This window comes from Zonotrichia leucophrys, chromosome 5 (assembly GCF_028769735.1).
Source record: "Zonotrichia leucophrys gambelii isolate GWCS_2022_RI chromosome 5, RI_Zleu_2.0, whole genome shotgun sequence".
Taxonomy (NCBI): domain Eukaryota; kingdom Metazoa; phylum Chordata; class Aves; order Passeriformes; family Passerellidae; genus Zonotrichia; species Zonotrichia leucophrys.
The window spans coordinates 39,986,046-40,005,440 of NC_088175.1; the positions used below are offsets into that span (position 1 = coordinate 39,986,046).

Below are 19,395 nucleotides of genomic sequence, written 5' to 3' on the forward strand. Positions count from 1 at the left end.
TAAAATACATATTTTTATGTAGATGTGATTCTTTTTTTCCTATTTCCCTTCACTTTTTGAAGTATATGCAAACAACTACTTGTATGCTGTACTGGCCAGTCTGCCTCAAAAAACCCCAGAAATTTCCCAAGGTAAACCTGTTAAAGAGATATCGTGATAGATGGATTTGAAAGGCAGCTCTTGGTTGCAAGATGGACCCAGAAGTTGAAGTGTTGTCTCTGTGTGAGAACTGAGGGGCAGACAAGTGAAGGCTCCAAGCCCTGTTGGTAACTGCTCTGCCTGGGTAATAGGGATCAGGTCAGGAGGTAAAGAACTGCATCTACTGTCAAGTTTCTTTAACTAGTATGGTGCAGTGTGGCATTGCTGTAACTGATTCAGCACAAAACTTCTGAAATCCTTTAAATAATTCAAAGTTGTTGATTCCGAACCCAGGTAGGGTCTCCTGACAGAGTGTAAAACATTCCGATGTATCTGCAGCAGTTTATGCTGCAGTGGAACTTAAAGCAAACACAGAAAGTAATGTTAATTTTTGATGGGGTGCATTTGGTTTTCCAGAGGCCTAGTGGTGGTAAGGATCCCATTAAATCTGTTTATTGAATTCTTCTCCAAAGGAAGATGTTTGGGGCACCAGCAAAATATGTATTGTTTTTTAGTGTCTTTGGTATAGAAACTTAGTACCTAGATATTGATTTAGAGATGCTTTCTGAACTGTGCTGGTAAGTGTGGGTTACAAACTGTAATTGATCCTGTCCAAAGGTGATAATTTGACTCTTGCGTAGATCACAAATATTCAATGTATTCTGTGCGGTTAGTCTATAATAAGTCTCTCAGCTTGTCACCGGTTCTGGTACTGGTGTGTTTGAGTGTGTTCCTCTTTGGGCAGTGTGAATGCTGCTGTCCTGGCTCACATGGACCTGTGCTGTAGTGCACCTCCCACTCTAGTGGGTCGCATCCAGCACTGCGGCCAAGCCCCAGCACTCTGGAGCTGCTGCACAGCATCTCTACTGGCCCAGCAGTGCTGCCACGGCCCGGGCAGCAGCGTTGTTTGTAATGGCTGGTGGCTCTCAGCTGTGCTGCTGCTCTGCCAGAACGGGGCCTGGGGCACAGCCAGCTGCTCCGTGGCCAGATGGAAGAGCAGAGCAGAGGGAGTGCTGCAACCCGAGATGGAAACTCACTTGGATTGTGTGTTTTGGGTGGTTGGTTTAGGAGAGCAAAAGATCAAAACTTGCCTTAAAACTACAAATGTGTTTGTGGTAACATGAAGAGCAAGGATAGGAGAGGTGTGTCTTCTCCCTGGAAGTACTGTTGTAAAATTTGAATGATGTAATTTACCATTTTGGAGATTTTCTGGGTGGAGAATGTGTGTCTTGGTGTATCCACGGCAACAAAATTAAGGTAGCAGTTGTTTCAAGTCACTAGCTTAAAAGAATAAGCTGAAAAGCTTTAAAAATCCCCCCCCAACAAGTGAATACTTTGCAGATATTACAATACTAGGAAACCCAGAATACCATGTCCTCGAGTGCTTTACTCATTTGTTGATGTAGGAAATTAAGTGATGTGTAAACTGTTGTTGTTAGCACCCAAATTCCCTTTGCCTTCAGTGGCTGATTTTGTGTTCTACCTTGCTCCTGCACAGGTGCTTCTACGTGTTTGCTCAGGGCATGTCTGGGTGGAGGGGGGCATTTACCTGCTGCTGCCTGTGGAGCTGGGTGCTCACTGGGAGCATGTGGCCCTTGGTTCAGCTCCCAGCTGTGCAGCAGACTCCTTGGGAAGGTCACTTCTGTCTTCCTGCACTCTGTCAAGTGTTGTGGATGACCTCAGGACAGCTTGAATGTTGCTGTGAGTCACTGTCATGCCACAAACACCTCTGAAAGAGTGTAGCGTGACCCTGGACCTACCTAGTAAATAATCAATCAGCTCAGGCACTCCTGTACTGCCCTTGCTCAGAGGGAGCTTGGAGAGTAGGGAGGATCTGGCATGGTGGTGTCTCAGGTCCATACCCAGAACAGCATGGGAAGAATAGTCCTTAGGCTTATAAGGATGACAGAGGGACAAGCGTGTGTAATAGTGGGATACTGTAAGAGATGTATCAGCTCTTTGGGAATTGGAATATTTCCTTTAGAAAATACCTTTTATCTCTGTTTAAAGGCTTACAGTTGGCTATGTTCACTGGGAGTATATTTCAGGAGCTAAGTACCTGTCATATTTTAAAAACACCCTATGTTTCCCAAAGCCCTTGAACAATTTTAAGAATCATTGGATGAGTATTGGAATCAATGCATTTAAACAGTGCTGTGTCTATATTTGTTTGTGTGTATAATCATAATCATAGATATGCAATTAAATGTATTCTCTGAAAAGAAACCTCTTCAATGGTAAATTTGAAATAATGATAAATCAGGTTGAGATTTAAATGTTCCCTAACCATTTAATAGCATCTAAATTAAGAAATATTTGCTAGTGCAGGTTTGGCTAGGGCTTTAAAGGAAAATGAAAATGCTCGAACCGCAGGAAATCAATGGCCTAATCGTCTGGAAAAAGAGTTCATTGCAGTGCCAGGATAACCTGTGAGAGCAATAGCCTATTCTGCAGGTGTAGGGAGAATATTTGTCATTGAAGTTCTACAGCAGAAGCAGTTCCATGACAGGTAACTTGTGAGGTTGTGAGACTGATGGGGAGTTGAGAATGTCACATATAGCTTGTGTCAGGGAGGGATTCGAGAAAGACTAAATGAGGAATGGTGAGATAGTCTCTTTATTTTGGTCGAAGCAGTCACATTTCCAAACTTTCTTTCATTATAGATAATACTCTTTTAGAAACAATTTAAAATGCCATTTTAAACCTGCTTTCTTCTCTTGTTGAGTGGGAGCTGCAGGTTGTGCTCTGGGTGGGGGACATGGTGGGAGCCACAGGCAAGAGGCTGTGCCCTGGTGCTGCCCCTTGGCACAGCTGCCCCTTGTGAAGGGACTTTGGTCCCAGCAGTGAAAGTCTGGAGTGGTGTGAGTGTGACTGACATTGGCTTCTGGATAGTCAGACAGGAAGGTTCCCTTAACAAGAGATTTTTTCCAAGGACAGTAAAAGTTAAGCAAATTAAAAATCACAGCAAAACAGAGGAAGAAACAAATAAAAAAACCTCAAACCACCCCAACTTTAATAAAAAGCAAATCCACATTTAAAATGGGAAAAAAGTGAAACTTGAAGAAATGTGTTGTTTATTGCATATCTTCTTAGTTAAAGGAATGGTGTTGTATCTTAAAAAAATTACCTGCTGGACTTTATGTGTGGGATGTTGAAATCTGAACATCTATATGTTTTATAGTTACTAATCAGGGAGAATGAGCCCCCTTTTTAGACATAGCAGCTAAAACAGAAACAAGTTTAAAGCTGTAGACCTTAATTATGGTTTCATGTTTTTAACTTATAATAATTTTGAGTTAATTAGGAATTTTGAAAGTATTACTATTATGACCTGCACTAATAATTTATCTTCATTATGAATGAACAGTCAGCATCAGGAGACCTTTCCTTCTTGACAGGTACAGAAGGGTGTCATGGGAGCTGCTCCTGTGCTCTCTGGTGAGATGTACCATGTCCTGCAGAGATTTTCTTGGAATCTAGAAACACTGGATGCAAAGGCAGGCCTTGAGAGTTATGTGACCGTGAAGGAAAGCAGTGATTGAAGCAGAGAGACCTTCAGGGGCTGACTGTGTTCACTCCTTTGTTTGCCTGCTTTGAGGAGTAACTGCCCTAGACTGCACTGGGACACTCTCGTCCTTCCCAGGGGATGGGTTGTTTGTGTTGCTGATTCTGTCTACACTGCCTTGGGTATGGAAGAATGTAAAGCCTCATCTTTTTGCTCTGTATTTGGGAATAAAGGTCATAAAAGTGAAAGCTGCTCTGTATGAGAACGGACTTTGTTACCAATTAGGTTGAGACTTGGGAGGATCCAAAGCAGGATCACAGATCTTGCAGCTATCACTGCTAAGTGCTGAGCATAGATGACTTTGCAAGCAGAAACACAGGATGCAAATATTTAACAAAGCCTTTCTCAAGCTCACAGGAGGGATGCAGAGTGCAAGTTGATGTTTGGAGTAGAATGCCTGGGTGACAATCTGCTGTTTGCACTAACTCAAATAGAAGTTACACATGCTCATCAATTTAGGAGCTGATATGTAAATGGGCTGCAGTTCCATATCCTGGACTATGTCAAGAATAACTCCAGAAAGTAAAATCAATCCAGTGGTTTCCAGAGACAAGAGTGAACTAATGTTGTGGGAATATGGTTGTCAGGGTTGATGCTGATCTAAGGAGGATAAGAATAGCATAGAATTCAGGAAATCCTGAGATGGGAGTGGGAAGGGAATAACTATTTTTATATTCCCTCATGTTTTATATATATAATATATATAAGATACCAGCTGGAGATAGCTTATCTGGCAGATTTTCTGGGGCTTGAGTAGATGGTGATTGCTGTGGGCATGGCAGGAGAATAGTCTTTCCTGACAGTGTGAAGATGTCTTGCATCAAGCAATAGAAATGGAAGGAAGAGCTTTCAACTGACTGCAAGCTCTCAAGTGGAGTTTTGTTTGAGGGGAGACCATGTGGGAAAAAAATACAATGTTACTTTAATTAAAAAAAATCATAAATATAAAAGCAGGAGTGGGTGGTGGTACAGAGAAGACTCTTGCTGACATTTCTTTTTGGTATTTTTCCTCTTAAAAACAAGAGCAGGCAGTCAAGCAGTACTCATATCTGCTTTAAAATATATTTAATATATTTTCCACAGCCTCTTGTGTTTAGTAGGACTTCAGAGAATAGCTTTTTTCTTTTCTTTTTCTTTCTTGTTTTAATCTATTTTTTCTTTTTTTCCTTTTTTTTCTTTTACCTTTTTTTTTCTGTTACAGGCACTGTGTGCCAATACAGGAGTTCAGTCAGTCAGCAAATTTCCTGAATTAGTTGCAGTAGTTGAAAGCAGAGACTGAGAAAGGCCCCCTGCCACTGGTGAAGGTGACTGTGCCTATTCTGTGTGGTGCTGGCAATTTCTGTGTGTTCTCTTCATGGCAGGGAAGTTGAGTTGTGCTACACATGTATGTCCTTTGTGCTGCTGTGACACAAATTGGAGCTTTTCTCTGCCGTCCTTGTTAAAATCTAACCCTGGGTGTCTGTGACTGCTGGCAAAAAGAGGTCCCATAGTGAGGCCTCATGGGAAGACCCACACAGCAAAGCCGTTTTAGGACCAACATCAAATGCTGTTGATAATGGTTCTGTTTCTTAGGATTGCTGCCCAAATGACTGCAGCTTGGAATTTATCACAGTTTGGGTGTTGCCTCAAGGTAGGAAGGATAAAGCTGTTTTCTGGTTTTAGGGGAAGAAAAAAATTGTTGATTGAGCTCAAATGAATGAAAACCCAGGCAGTATTAGCACATCATGGTACCAAGTGTTTCCAGCCATGTCCACCCTTTGCCTTCAAAAAATCCAGTAAGTCTCTCACCTTTGTGCTTTGCAAAATCATGGAGCAGATCCTCCTGGAAACTGTGATGAGGGACATGGAAAATAAGGAGGTGACTGGTGACAGCCCACATGGCTTCACTAAGGGCAAATCGTGCTTGACAAATCTGGTGGACCTCCATGGCAGTGTTACAGAGGTGGTAGATGAGGGAAAGGTGGCTGTGTGACTTATGTCATCTGCCTGGCCTTGTGCAAAGCATTTGTTAGTGTGTCACATAACATCCTCGTCTCTAAAATAGAAAGAAATTAATTTGATGGCTGCTCCACTCAGTGGACAAGGACCAGCTGGAGAAATGGGCCCATGCAAACCTCATGAAGTTCAAGGCAAGCACAAGGTCCGGCATGTGGGTGGGGGCAATCCCAGGGCACAAAAACAGAGCAACAGTGGGTTGAGAGCAACTCTAGGGAGAAGGGCTTGGCAGGGTATTGGTGGATGAAAAAAGGGAGTATGACCTGACAATGTCTGCTTACACTCCAGAAAACCAAGTGTGTCCTGGATTGCATCCAAAGCCGTGTGGCCAGCAGGTCAGGGAGGTGCTCCTTCCCCTCTGCTCTGCTCCAGTGAGGCTCCACCTGCATCCAGCTCTGGGCCCACCTACACAGAAAGCTATGGGCCTGTTGGAATGGGCCCAGAGGAAGGCCACAAAAATGACCAGAGCATCTCTCCTTTGAGGACAGGCTGGGGGTGTTGAGGTTGTTCAGCCTGGAAGATTTTATAGCAGCTTTCTGGTACTTAGTGGGTCACAGGAAAGATGAACAGGGAGTGTAGTGATAGAATGAGGTGCAGTGGTTTTAAAGGGGAAGAGAGTAGATTTCAATTGGGTATTTGGAAGCATCATGATGATTAGACAGTGGAACAGGTTGTAGAGGACTTATGGCTGCCTCATCCCTGGAAGTGTTCAAGGCCAGGATGGATGGGGCTTTGGGCAGGCTGGTCTAATGGAAGGTGAATCTGTCCATGGCAGGGGAATTGGACAAGATGATTGTTAATGTCCATTCCAACCAAATCATTGTGTGATGCTCTGAAATAGCAGCAAGCTCTAGAAAGTACTGGAGCAATGAGAGGTGTCCTGCATCTAGAAACCAGGTTCCTTGACCACTGTCTGGATAAATACAGGTGCTAAGGAAAAACTGTCCTGTGTTACAGCAGGAAGTCACCTTGATCTCTATATTTGACAGGAGTGCCAAGGGAGGAGTGGAAGAGTATAGGTATTTCAAAGCAAGAAAATTGGAGAGCCAGACTTTCATCTAACTCAGAGTGTCCAGGATCCTGGAAAGCTGAGCTGTCTATGACAGATTTTTGATCAGACAGTTTGAATTTGACATTAGGACTCAATTTGTCTGCTTTTGTTAAGCTGTAGCTTCCCCCACTAAGAACTTGTGAAGTTAGCCTGGAAAAAAAAAAAACAACCTCTTAAATGGTTGGGAGTTGTTAAGGTGTGTTTTTGATGGACTCCAGGTGGTGTGGGACATCCCAAAGAGCCTGGAAGCATTTGACACAAGCCAGGACAGAAAGACTGAAAATGTGTCTGAAGCAGGATGTCTGGAGTAGCTGGATTTGAGGGGGGCCTTGTAGCTCTAATTGGAGTTCCACTGCAGATGAGGTTTCTGTTACTAAGCTTAAAGCTTAGAGGCCCATTGTGCTCAGCAGCACATGATAACTAGATATGGATATCTTGTAAAAGAAGAGACAAAAAAACCCAGCCTGAGAATAAAGGTGGGACACAAGCAGACAAAAATGTTTTGCCTGAGGTTATACAGCAGGTCATGTGTGGAGAGGGAAGTGGAGCCCTGGAACTCTCTGCTGGTGGATGTCTTCTGGACTTCAGGAGTAGGTCTGGATGCAGCCCAAGGAGGTCATGTCCTCTCATGAGTACAGTGCTGCCTCTTCTGCCAGCAGTGAGCACCTCTGCCTCAGGAGGCAGGGCTGCAGTCTGATCTGCCCTGCCTCACTTGGCTCTATTAGCTTTGTTTAATGGCACGATAGAGATAGGGTGGTACTGGGCTTGATGCCTTGAGAGGCTACTGAGAGGGGAGCCTAGACAGTGTTAAAGGAATAAAGTAGATATTTATTAAAAGGCCTTCAAAGGATACACCTTGGGCACTACAAGAGCCCAGCTGTGGCTACACCCAAGATGAACAATGGGTCATGAGTTTTCACACTTTTGTAAGTTTTTCCATTTACATATTGGGGTTAATTGTCCCATTACACCTTCAGGTCATGAAGTCCCATCCTCCCAGATTGCTTTCCTCAGTTTGCTGTTGTTTATGCTTTTGGGGCCTGAAGCAGCAATGGTGTCCTTGGCTCTCGGGCTGCAAAAGGATTGTCTGACTAAACTGTGAGGAGAACTTGCTAACACTTCATATAGAGTTCAGAGTTATACAGTAATACAGTACAGAATCTGGAAAATCTGAGAGCTAAAATATTAAGCATCAGGCTGTGCACAGCTAACCAGGCTTGCTGCAGGCAGTGTTGTGTGCATGCTCCTGCATCTTCTCTGCCTTATCTCTTGAGCTGCTCCTGAGCTCTGTTGAAAGCACGTGTGACTGCAGTGTGGCTGCAAACATCCTCCTGCATTCCTCTAGAAAAGATAAGGCGTGCAGTGGGTTCCTGTGCATCTGTGCTTGTGTTTACTGCACTCTCTAGGGATGCAAATGAATGATAAAGGCTGGGTCAGGTCAGTGGTCTGTCTAACTTGTTTTCTTTTTTCAGCTGCCAAGAGCACCTGCCTGAACCAGCCAATATCAGTCCACAAAAGTAATGGAGAAAAAAGGATTTGTTTGAATTGTTATTACTAGAGATTCTAGCTTGTTCTTACTTCATGATTGAGTTTGTTTTTATAGGAAGAATTCTTGCTGTTATGAGTCACTCTGGCTTAAAAGCAGGATTTTGCTTTCAGATGCCTTTTGCCTTAAAAGGTGATGTTGCTCCTGGTATTTGTCAAGTCTAAGGAAAAAAAAATTGAAAATTCATCAGGCTGCTTATTCTTCTCAAGAAACACTTGAAACTTCCATAGTTATTTGTTTTAGAAAAATCAAAATAAAATGCATTCACAAATGTTTAGTGAATGCATTGCTGATATCTCTTCTGGGCCAGCTTGATTTATTTAACAGTAAAATATCAGACAGTGACACTCTTGCTTGTAATAGGGATGTAGCCTGCTTGCTGGTGTGTTAGATTTCCAGACCATCTGGAAATTAGTGTCGTTAAACACCTGAAATAACAAGATTAAAAAACCCAGACAAACAACAGCAAAAAAGGTAGGAGTTAAACTATGGCAAGCCAGGCACAATTGATCTACAGACCTAATGTCTTTCAGGTGGGTAGATAAAGCACAGTCTCAGCTGTGTGTGGTCACCAAGGATGGAACAGTTCTTTTTTAGAGGTTGCTTTTTAACCCTATGTAATTTACAGAGATTAATTTCACTGAGCTTTAGTATAGAATCTCTTTGCAGTTCCAAACTTAAAGCTGAGGAAATATATACACTACCAAAAATCTTGTGGCAAAAAGCTGTGGTGTAATTCATTATGAACTATAAAGCTGCCATGGCAAAAGAAGGGATTATTCTTCTCAAAAGATTTTGGCTATGGCTCTGACCTTACTGCTGCTTTTGTAGGTAGAGCTAACCTGTTATGCATTGGCTGATTATGCATTTAAATGTTTCTATGCATTTGAATATAGCTATATACTCACTTTTCCTTATGCAGAATCATTTGGTGAAGTTTTACCACTCCCAGCAGAAGATGCTTTTTTTTGTGGGTATTTATAAACTGCTTCCACAAAACTAAGCTTGTTTCCTTGGCATTTGTCAGTCTCAGAAACTTGAAGGTTTACAAATATTTACCAATTTCACTTTTCCTTGCCATGACCTTTTCCCTGTATAGGAAACAGAAACCCACACTCTCTTCTGAATACTTTCTGTGCATTATTCCTTGGGACCCACAAAGCTTGTTTCTTGTGCTGCTGGTGGGCTGTAAGTCACAGCCTGCTGTGCTGTAGACACTCTTTACCTGGACTTTTCTCTGCATGCCCAATGTGCCTTATTCTCTTGCCATTGCATGTTCACTCTCAAATCTTACTATTTTGTAAGTGGAGTCAATGATAAAATCAGCTCTTTCTATTTTTTTTTTTTAATTCTGTATTGAAAATGTGTAAGAAGAGATTTTCTCCAGTAACTTCATGTTTATTTGGTGACCCAAGTTTCATTTTAGTAACAATTGTCGCTGAGGTTGGCGAGTGTGTGGGCAAGTAGGGAGGTGAGGTGAAGGAGATAACAGTAATATTGGATTGAAAAATTTGTTCCTGAAGTGACTCCTGATGACCACCTGCCTGTTTTATTCATGAATCTGTTGTTTTGTGTCTTGCAGTGGCATCACTGAAGGGGACAGCTGTTACTGCTGTGGGAGATCAAGAGCTCCTTCCAATTGCATCTTCTGTGTCATCTGCAGAATCCCCAGTTACTGTGAGTTTCTCGTGCACACACACTGTTTCTTCCAGTGAGGATTTGTTAGCTGTAATCGGTGATAATTACGTGCTTCTCTATTTATACTGTGTCAGTTCACTTGCTACTGCAAAACTGCAAAAAGCTTTGATTTATGAATCCCAGGCCAAAAGAATGCATACACTTCTTATCCCCCCAAACCTCATACTTGAAGCTCATAGTTGCACATTCTTCTGGCCAGCTGCATACCTGTTGTAATCTTCACTGCAGTGTTGTTCTTGCCTCTCTGCTGGGGCTGTTCTCCATTCTCTGCAGCACAGTCCTTTCTCTCTTCTCAGGGGCTCCTCTTGGGCTCTCGACCCACCCCTATTTATTTCAGTTACCTTCACGAGCTACAGCTGCTGCCCAACTAAGGACCCTGCAGCTGCAGCTCGTTTGGAGCAACTCGGACCCACACAGATCCCACAATACAACATATATTCAGGCCACCACATTGACACACACAGATCTTACAATACAACATATATTCAGGCCCCCACACATACCCTGTGAGGGAAGTGATCAAAGACTATGTGCTTTGGGTGAGTGTTCTGATTATTCATCCAATAGCCAAGATGAGAATTGGACAAAATATTTTGTTCCCACAAATAGCTTCAGAAGGAAAAGCTTATTTAAATAAAAAAATGGGGAAAAAAAAGTATTACTTGAGCAAAGAAGATTAAACTGGTTCAGAGTGCCAGAAACACATCATACCTGTGTGACATCTAGTCATGGGCATGGCAGGTGAAAATAGAGGGTGACTCAGTGCTGGAGTGCTCCTGAGTTTGTACCTAGATATACTCTTAAAATGAGATAATGGAATTTTCTCTGCAGTGCAAGAGAGCTGCCTAATTCAGTGCTATTTGAAAATCGAATGAAAAATCTTGAAAATCCTCATTCCCCCTTTCAGTTTCCACCTAAATGAAATGAAGAAAATGCTTCCCTAATCCTGCCAGCTGTCTGTGAATGTCCATGTACCTTATAAGTTTTCTGTGATTCTTTTGTCAATAATTCTCTTCTGCAATAAGTCAGTAAAACAGACTCAGGTGATTTCAGTATTTTTCATAACAATGATAGCAGTGCCTTGCAAGGCCATCTTCAGTTTTCAGCGGGTTCTGATAGTGTTTACCAGGTTGGAAGAGCTGAATTGTCATCTGAATTCCTGTGTGGAATCCATCTGCAAGACTAAAACGGTGGGAGCACATCTGTGCATGTGGAAGTGTTTGTTTTGATGAAAACTTGAGGACTAAATGAACAAGAAACCCCTGAGTGCTTAAGGGGCTGTCAGACACTTGTACAGTTAAATGGCATTGAATGTTGACATGGTCTAGATTTCGAGTTGTGAAGCTGAGTGTACAGGAATTAATTGTACTCAGGTAATGGATTCTCCTGAGAACTAATAGCAGTAACAAGAGGAACAATGCCTTAAGAGGAAAATACCCTCAAATCTGTGGAAAGCTTTTAGCAAATGATTTTGGCATGATGTATACTTCTAGCCTGTGTCAATATTGCAGATGTGTAAATTATACATGACTTACAAAATAAGAAAATTTGCTTCTAGGGAGCTCTTGTGTTTTGCCTGTAAGGATGGAGCCAGCCTGCAACATATGTAGAGAATATTACCTGTCAGAAATTGAATATTGAGTGAAAGTAATCGCTTTAATCAAGAGTAGTTAAAAGTGAGGCTGAGTTGAAGGAAAAAACAACTGCTCAGCTGGAAGACTGCTTCCAGTGCTGCAGACATGCCCTGAAATGCATGCTTTCTGTATTAGGAATATTGATCAGGGCCATGCTTTTACCTTGCATTACCACTGTTCTTCCTGATAATTGCAACCAAGATTTCTTAACTCTTTGAATTCTGCTCATTTCTCCGCACCCAAGTTCAAAATACTTGGTGCCGGTGTATTGGATGAAGGAGAGCACTGCTCGAAGGAGCAGTTTGTTGGTTCATGGATAGATAACTGGCAGAATCTACTGACTGAGGCAAAGACATTCTGGCTTATATCAGTTTGTATTCCTGACAAATCATCTGTAGCAATTGTGGGTGTTTTCTTAGGAGAGTTGCTCTAAAGGGATGTCATTGATGGCAGTGGCTGTTTGCACAGTCCGAGATACACTGAGCTGAGTGCTGTAAAGGAGCCTGAGACTTTGTGTTTGTGCAAAGAAGCACCCTCGGCTGGTTTCCTTTAAGTGGTTTTTTTTTGCTTTTAATCAAAACCAGGATTGTTTCTACACGTGTCGCCTGTTCTCTATTTCTCTTGAGTCAGTGTCCATTTACTTCTCCTTCTTTACTGTGCCTGGGGAAAGCTGAATCCCTCTTGAAACCAGGGAAGCCACCTCCAGTTAAAACTAGCTGTCAGCAGAGGGATGAGGTTGAAGATGAGTGATGTCAAAGACATTTGTGTCCTACAACATTTGGCTACTGCATCCTTGAGAAGGCAGAACTCTGCAGTTGTAGCTGCTTGAGCAGGGCTCTGTGCAGAGCAGGTCAGCCCTGGTGCAGTGCTGGATGCACAGTGGATACTGGTAGCCCTGTGGATGCATTTTCTTTCTTAACCCACAGAAGTCTGGACTTTTTGCTCTCACTTCATTGTTCCTTTGTTGAGCCATCAGACTTCCTGAACAAGCTACACAAGTGAATGCTGGCAGATGTTGGAAAGAGAATGGTCTGGTAGCTGCCTTAGAGCTCTGCAAGTCCAGTTTCAGCTCCATGATCTGCTTACAGATCCCCTCTGAGAATTCAGTAATATGATTCAGTCTCTGTGCCAGTTTCCTGTCTTTTAAAGGACACTGTTGACTTTGGGTGGGAACTGAGGGTAAACACAGAGCCAGAGAGTGCTCCAGTGGAGTGATTGAAGAAGTAACATAGTGTGTAACCAGGATGTCTTTCTCTAATATTTCTGCACAGCCTAAATAGTATCCCTGAAGTGTTTTTAGCAGTCAGGGTGAGAAGATGAGCACTGTGGATGGGGAGTGCAGGGTTGTGTATCATGGCTGTGATGCTGCTGGGCATGTGTGAGATCCCAGCGTGCACTGTCCCGCTCTGATCACTGAGGATGTCTTGCCTCTCTGAGTGAAAGTGCTTGCTTGGACCTGGGACACCAGATGTTAGCTTGAGATCACACCCCTCACCTGGGATTTCACTAGCAGGTGCTTCCATGTTCCTCATGTAACTTTGCCTTGTGTAGCCTCATCTGCTTAACTCCTCTGGCCTGCCTGTTGCATGTTGGCTTTCAGTATTCACTTTAGGGTCATAGTAAAGTCTTTCACCTTGCTTTCCAAATGTCACTGGGCAAAGTCCTTTTCAGAACCTGGCTATTTCATGGCTGTACAGCCTACCTCAGAATATTTGCTGTCTGTGGTCTGTGAATGAATAAGATCTTTATAGGATTGACAGCTATAAAACATTCCCTCTGAACTCTGAGATGAAAGTGAGACATTTCCTTTCTCCTTCCAGAGGGCTCATCTGCTGTAAGAGGAGGGAGGTGGTTTCCTTTCCTGAGATGTAACTCCTATCAGGTATCATAGCAGTGGCTGTGGCACTCCAGGGCAGCATGCTCTGATGCCTCACGCTATGGGAAACTGGGAGTGAAAGGCGACTCTGCCAAGAGGCTTCTGTCTGCATTGCTGGGAAAGCACACGTGGCTCCTTTGGCATTACCTGGAGCTCACTGGTGACACAGTGGAAGGGAAATAAGGGAAAATTAGGTTTGGGTTCAAATATTCAGATTGCAAGGATACTCCCTGGAGCTGATCAGCTTGCTTGCTAATGGCATAGCACGGAGAACAGCATAAAGAGTTTGTTTGGTTTTGCACTGCAAATACATAAGCCACCCTTGCTTTGGCTTCCAGCCCAGGGTGAAAAGGCTGGCTGATCACCCTGCTCTTTCAGTGTTGACAGCTGTTGTTGTCAGGGACAGATGTGACTTGGGTCTAAGATAGGGATAACAGTGTGAGTGCTTTTACTGGCAAGGTAGATTTTTAGGAGATAATGCAGTCTGTCTGTTGCACAGTTAAAGGGAAATGAGAAAGGCTTTTCTGTTCTCTTGGTGGATTTTTCTCAATTTTTTTCATATTGATTCCTCTGATGCCAGGAGATTTGCTCAAATATTCTAGCACTTAACAGTCCTAGATTATATCTTTGGTTAATTCAGTTTCAAACCATTCTTCCTCATTCCAAAACCAGTTATCTTACTAGCATGGAAGCAGGCAGTTCGGGAATACCACTGGTTCTGCAGATCTAAGTCTCTGTGTTTGATCCTTAAAAAAATGTTTTGGAAAGCAGAGCAAGAAAACAGTGTAGGAATTTGGTGGGCAGATAAACTGCATTCCTGTTTCAGGCTGTTTATTCATAGCTTTAAGGCAAAAGTAGGCTATTTTTAACTTGCTTTTTTCCCCTCCATATTAACCAAAACAAATTTCCCTCTCGAAGGAGAGGGTGGAGTTGGGAGGAAGGAAGGGTGGAATTGAAACCATTTCATTAATTCAGTTTAAATATCATTAACACACGATTTTGTTTTTACATTACAGTTCTGAGCACAGAAGAGTCTCTTTACACTTTCCAAAGAGGGGAAGCTTTGTGTACAGAGGGGGTGAGTGAAGGCATTGGAGACAATGAAGTGGTTATGGAAAGCTTATGACTTTTGCTTGAGGTGAACTGTCAGGAGGGTAATGCAGCTCTCCTGACTCCTGGTGTCTGTGTTTTGATGGTTTGTGGTAAACTGCTTCTGAAGCAGAGAGAGCAAGAGCAGTTCCAGCAATTTCTTACTAGGTAGATGTGACTCTGGCTGTAACTTCCATGATTACTGACTTCAGTGTGCTGCAGTAAGGATGGCTGAATCCAGGGCCTGTGGATCAGGTTTGTAGAAGGAAGAATAAATACTTCATACTTTGAGACTGAATGATAACCCAGGAGCCAGTGCAGAGTGTTGCTGCTCTCTGAATCTCTTGCACTTTGATGTTGATTCTTCAGTACCTTTTAGTTCTCCCTCCCTCTGTTGATAAGAGCTGAACGATCTTGACAGTGAAACATCTGTGAAGTTCACCTCTGGTGGTGGGGTGTAGAGCTCCTCATGCTGTCCTGTCTGACTGCACATGTTACTCAAGATTAGATCCCAAGTGATCTCTTTTTGCAGTGTTTTACTCCTGCTGTGTGTTCTCCCACACTGTAGGAGAGCTGATGAAAAACAGAAGTGGTCTTTGTGTCTAAAGAAAATAAAAACTTTCCTGTTTTAGAAATACACAGGAAACCTGCTCCAAAACATGCAAACCCCTCTCATGCAGTGATAGCATGTTACTGAGTTATTGAACTCTATGTGTAAGCTTAGACCTAGAAAGACAACCTGATTTTCCAAGCCTGAGTCCAGGGAGGAATTTCTGCTCTTGAGGGATCAATGTGGAGCAGGAGCACTTTCTGTAGACTCATGGGTTCTCTCTGTAGACTCTTGGATTCTCTCTCTATCTGCTTTCTTCTCCTCTTTGACTTCTCCACAGGGGAGCTGCTCTAGATCACAGCTACTTCATACTCTGATTTCTCTAACCTCCAGCCAAGAGGAGTTTGTGATTGGTTTATCTCATTTCTGCACCACGATAATCCTATGGTTTAAACGTCTCTTTGCATTTCTTGCAGCTCCCTCTCCTCAAGTGTGTTTGCAGGCAGTGATCCTGTCCTCTGTTGTGCTGTGTTTTGTCAGTTCAAGACAAACTTTCCTGAGAGAGGCCTCTTAGTCTCACCAGCACTTCCATACACCTGATTTCAGTTCAGTAAATGGTCTTTGAATTTTGCTGTGACCAGCAGAACACAGTAAATGTCTGGGAGCTGCTTGCATTAATGCTGATTTCAACATCTAACCATTAATTGTGGCTTGATTATAATATAAATATATATGTGTGTGTTTGAACAGAATCCCCTGGTCTTGCTTTGAGGACTTCAAGTAATGGTGACTCTTTCTGTTCTTTCTGTATAAGGATAATTCTGTCAATGGCTGGTTACTTTGATGTTTAACTAGGTACCTTAATTTGAATATACTGCCTTCAGTCACTGCATCCTGAAATGCCTTTCCTTGTTAGTTTACAGAGGCTTTTGTTATCACAAATCTGATTTTGCTTAGAAATGCTCTAATACTCGTAGGCTATGTAAAGCAATTAGTAAATTACAGTAGTTTGTATTTCAGAAATCAAACACTCTTATTCCAAGAAAAAGTCCCTTTAAAGGTGTGTTTGAGTATCCAAAAATGACTCTCTATCAGCTTGCATCTCCAGATGACACTAGGCACTGCATCAGCAAGAGTATATGCAAAGAATGAAAATAAAGTCCATTATTTATGACCCTCTCTCTGAGATTCCCTGGCTTATGTGAGAAAAGTGGAACTGCTTGGAAATACTTTGCTTCCCCCTGGATTTCTGGCTTCTTTGAAGGTTGTCTTGATCTTTGTGAATAATCTTGGGTTTATACGTTTGATTTCATGCCAGAAAACTAAATCTTTCTGTAATGTGCATTCCTTCAGGCTTTGTATATCATGAAGATTTGAGGGATATCTCCCACTGCTTGGTGTAGTGCTGTTTTCCTTCTGCTGACAGCAAAGCAAAGCAGGATGTGGTTGTGAGCAGGGCACAGTGTCAGAGTGTGTTACCTGGCTGTGCTGCCTGTCCGTGAGCAAACTGCACAATTGCTCCCTGGGTCTGCTTTAAACTGGGGGCAGTGACACTGAGCCTGGCCCTGCTGAGCCCTTGGACTTCCTAAACCCTTCCAAAGAGTCTTTCTCTCACACCTTAGCCACTGGGCTTACAGGGATGGTAACAGAGGGCTGCTAGTGGAGATTAGCTTTGCTCCCAAAACCCACCTGATCTAGCAAGACAACACTCACTGCTGGGAATATTCCTTCTTAGGATGCAGGTCAGGGGTTCTGTGATTTTCTTTTTCATTCTTTGTGCTCTCCCAATATCTGGTTTTTGTTCCACACGGTCTCTTGTAATATACTCTAAATTAGCGGCTTCTAACCTTTTTGGAACAACAAACACAAAGTTTCTGGCAGGCTGAGCTCCTTGTTTGTCATACATCACTGTTCTCACATTCAGAGTGCAGTAATTTTGCTTATTGGAGAGGCTACAAACATTTATCTTGCTCCTGTGATATTCTAATGGGGGAACCATTGTGTTGCTCTCAGCATAAGGACTGTTTTCTTCTGCTTCACAGTGCCTTCCTCTAAAGTCTTGATTAAAGGTGCAGTAATACAAATACATTTGTCCTAAAATCAATTGAGTGTATACCACATGCCTTTTAAAAAAACCCCAATGGATATAATAGATTCTGAATTCAAACTGAAATTCTACCATGAGAAAATTAATTGGTCTTTCCTTGTCTGTTGGAGCTTTAGTCCAGAGCTAAATGATTTTGGCAAAATACTTTCAGGCACTTAACTTTGATAATCATTATTTAATTTATAATTATTAATAAATCCTTTCCCAGTGACACGGTTTTGCCTTTAGAAAATGCCTGTGAGCCACTCCTGCTAGATTACTCTGCCAGTATGTGTATATAATTTATCAGATATGTATGTTAAGAGAGTAGCTTTAACTTCTAAGAAGGTGTCTTTAACTGGGTACACCTTCTCTTAGATGACTGCCATCCTTATTCTCTGGGTATCCTTTACATAATTTAAAGACTGTGATAAACTCAGCAATTAAAATAACTTGCCATACATCCCATTGTCATTGAATAATTTTTCACTTATGCTATTATAATGTCTTCTACTTTGTCTTTTCATGTTTTTCTGGAGGGAGAAAATGTTCTTCCGTTTCAAGAAGTATTCTTTTCCTGCTTTGTCACAAGTGTTAGTTCATTCTGCATTACTTTTTTAGTCACTTGCTGTAGTCCTTTAAAACTGCAATTACATAATGCATGTAAATTTAGGAAGGGAAAGATGAAGATCTCTCACGTCTATTTTTTTTCTCCTTCTTGGAAGCTAGGAAGAATTCAGGTTAGGATTCTGGCAAGTAATTTGCATTTGAAATGGAGGTTAAGGTTGGACAGTTTCTCACGTGTGATGGAGGAGATGATTCTGGAGTGTTTGTCTTCATTGGGAAAAGTAATCTCTCAGTTTTAATAAAGGATTGGGTTTGAGTCCTGAAGCAGCTTCCCCATAGCTATGTTTTGGGGTTGGGTTATTTTTATTTTGTTTTTCCCTTTGTCAGAGGAGTAAGTCAGTGTCTAGTTTGCTTTGAATTGAGAGGTTAGTCAAGCCCTCTGTATTAAACTAGAACGTGGGCAGGCAAACAGCCTCTGCTTTGGAATTAGGTCTGAATAAGGCTGATTTTGTTTGTATCACAGCAGTGTTCACAAGCCCCGGGTGGGAGCTCCTTCTGTGTAAGCACTGTGTGACTGCAGGACATGAAATGGTTCCTGATCAGAAGGCTTCAGCCCATGTGGGATAACTGATCACTGTGTTAGTGCATGCTCCTGCCTACACAGAGACTTCATCCTGGCTGTGCCCAGCCCTTCCAGGTGGAGGGAACACAGTTCAGGTGAGAACTGTACTTTGTGCATACACAATGCACTCAGTCTGTGTAGAGTAGCTGTAATTGTTTCCCGGGCGTGAAGCTTGGGAAACATCCTTGCCCACAGGCTGCTGCTTTCCCTGAGTAGCCCCTGGAGAAAGACAGTGACCAGCAGTGAGCTGCTGGTGTCCTAATGAAGGTGGCACAGTCCTGCCTGTGCTGTTCCCAGAGAATCCCTTGCAATTGAACAGGGAGAGGAGCTCTGGGCTGTGTGGGTTGTTCTTGCAGCCGGCTCCCACCCATCTGTGTTATGGGACAATTCAGCACCTGTCAGGAGAGAGATAAGGGAACAGCTTAGGGTTCAGCTTCTATTAGGGGCTCGTCAGTTTGGGCTGTATGAGCTCTTCTGCCAGGCTGTATATTAGGACATTTGCAGGCTACATCATTAAGTTCTATTTAAGGACTCATTTGCCTTGTTCACTTTAGCAAAAGGTTGTTTTAGCAGAAATCTGGAGCTTATCATCTTCCCCTCTGCTCCTGAAATCTGCGTTTAAACCCAGGATTAGGAGCTGATGGACAGCTCTGATGACATGAATCTGAGGGATAATAATTCAAAACTGTCAGTCTTGTGAATTTTCCTACAATGCTTGTGAGCATAACTAAGATCTATTTGTATCAATCTGTAGGCTCAGGAATAGTGTTGCTTCCACTTGAATTTTCCTTGCATTTCCAAGGCTCTATCTTCAACTATAAGGGCTTCATCTTGATCCATTTTAAATGGTAACACAGATTGCATAGAAGCCTGAGACCTTGTATTTGCATTCTCCAGAGTAAGATTTCCAGTCATCATAGGGAGAAGTGGATTAATTGCTGCAAACTCCATGTGTGTACTTGAATCTCATCTCTGCAG

At 42.6% G+C, this 19,395-nt stretch overlaps 1 protein-coding gene across 4 annotated transcripts in view; it reads left to right on the forward strand.

The window, feature by feature from the left end:
- Positions 1 to 19,395, forward strand: part of TSPAN4 (tetraspanin 4) — a 427,493-nt gene that overhangs the window by 58,220 nt on the left and 349,878 nt on the right. For all 4 annotated transcript variants that reach the window (XM_064714684.1, XM_064714680.1, XM_064714679.1 and 1 more), the window contains exon 2: positions 9,878 to 9,972. Coding sequence is in view for 3 of the 4 variants with exons in the window: in XM_064714680.1 (XP_064570750.1) it covers positions 9,878 to 9,972 (95 nt within the window). In the remaining variant the exon portion in view is untranslated. The remainder of the gene's footprint in view (positions 1 to 9,877; positions 9,973 to 19,395) is intronic.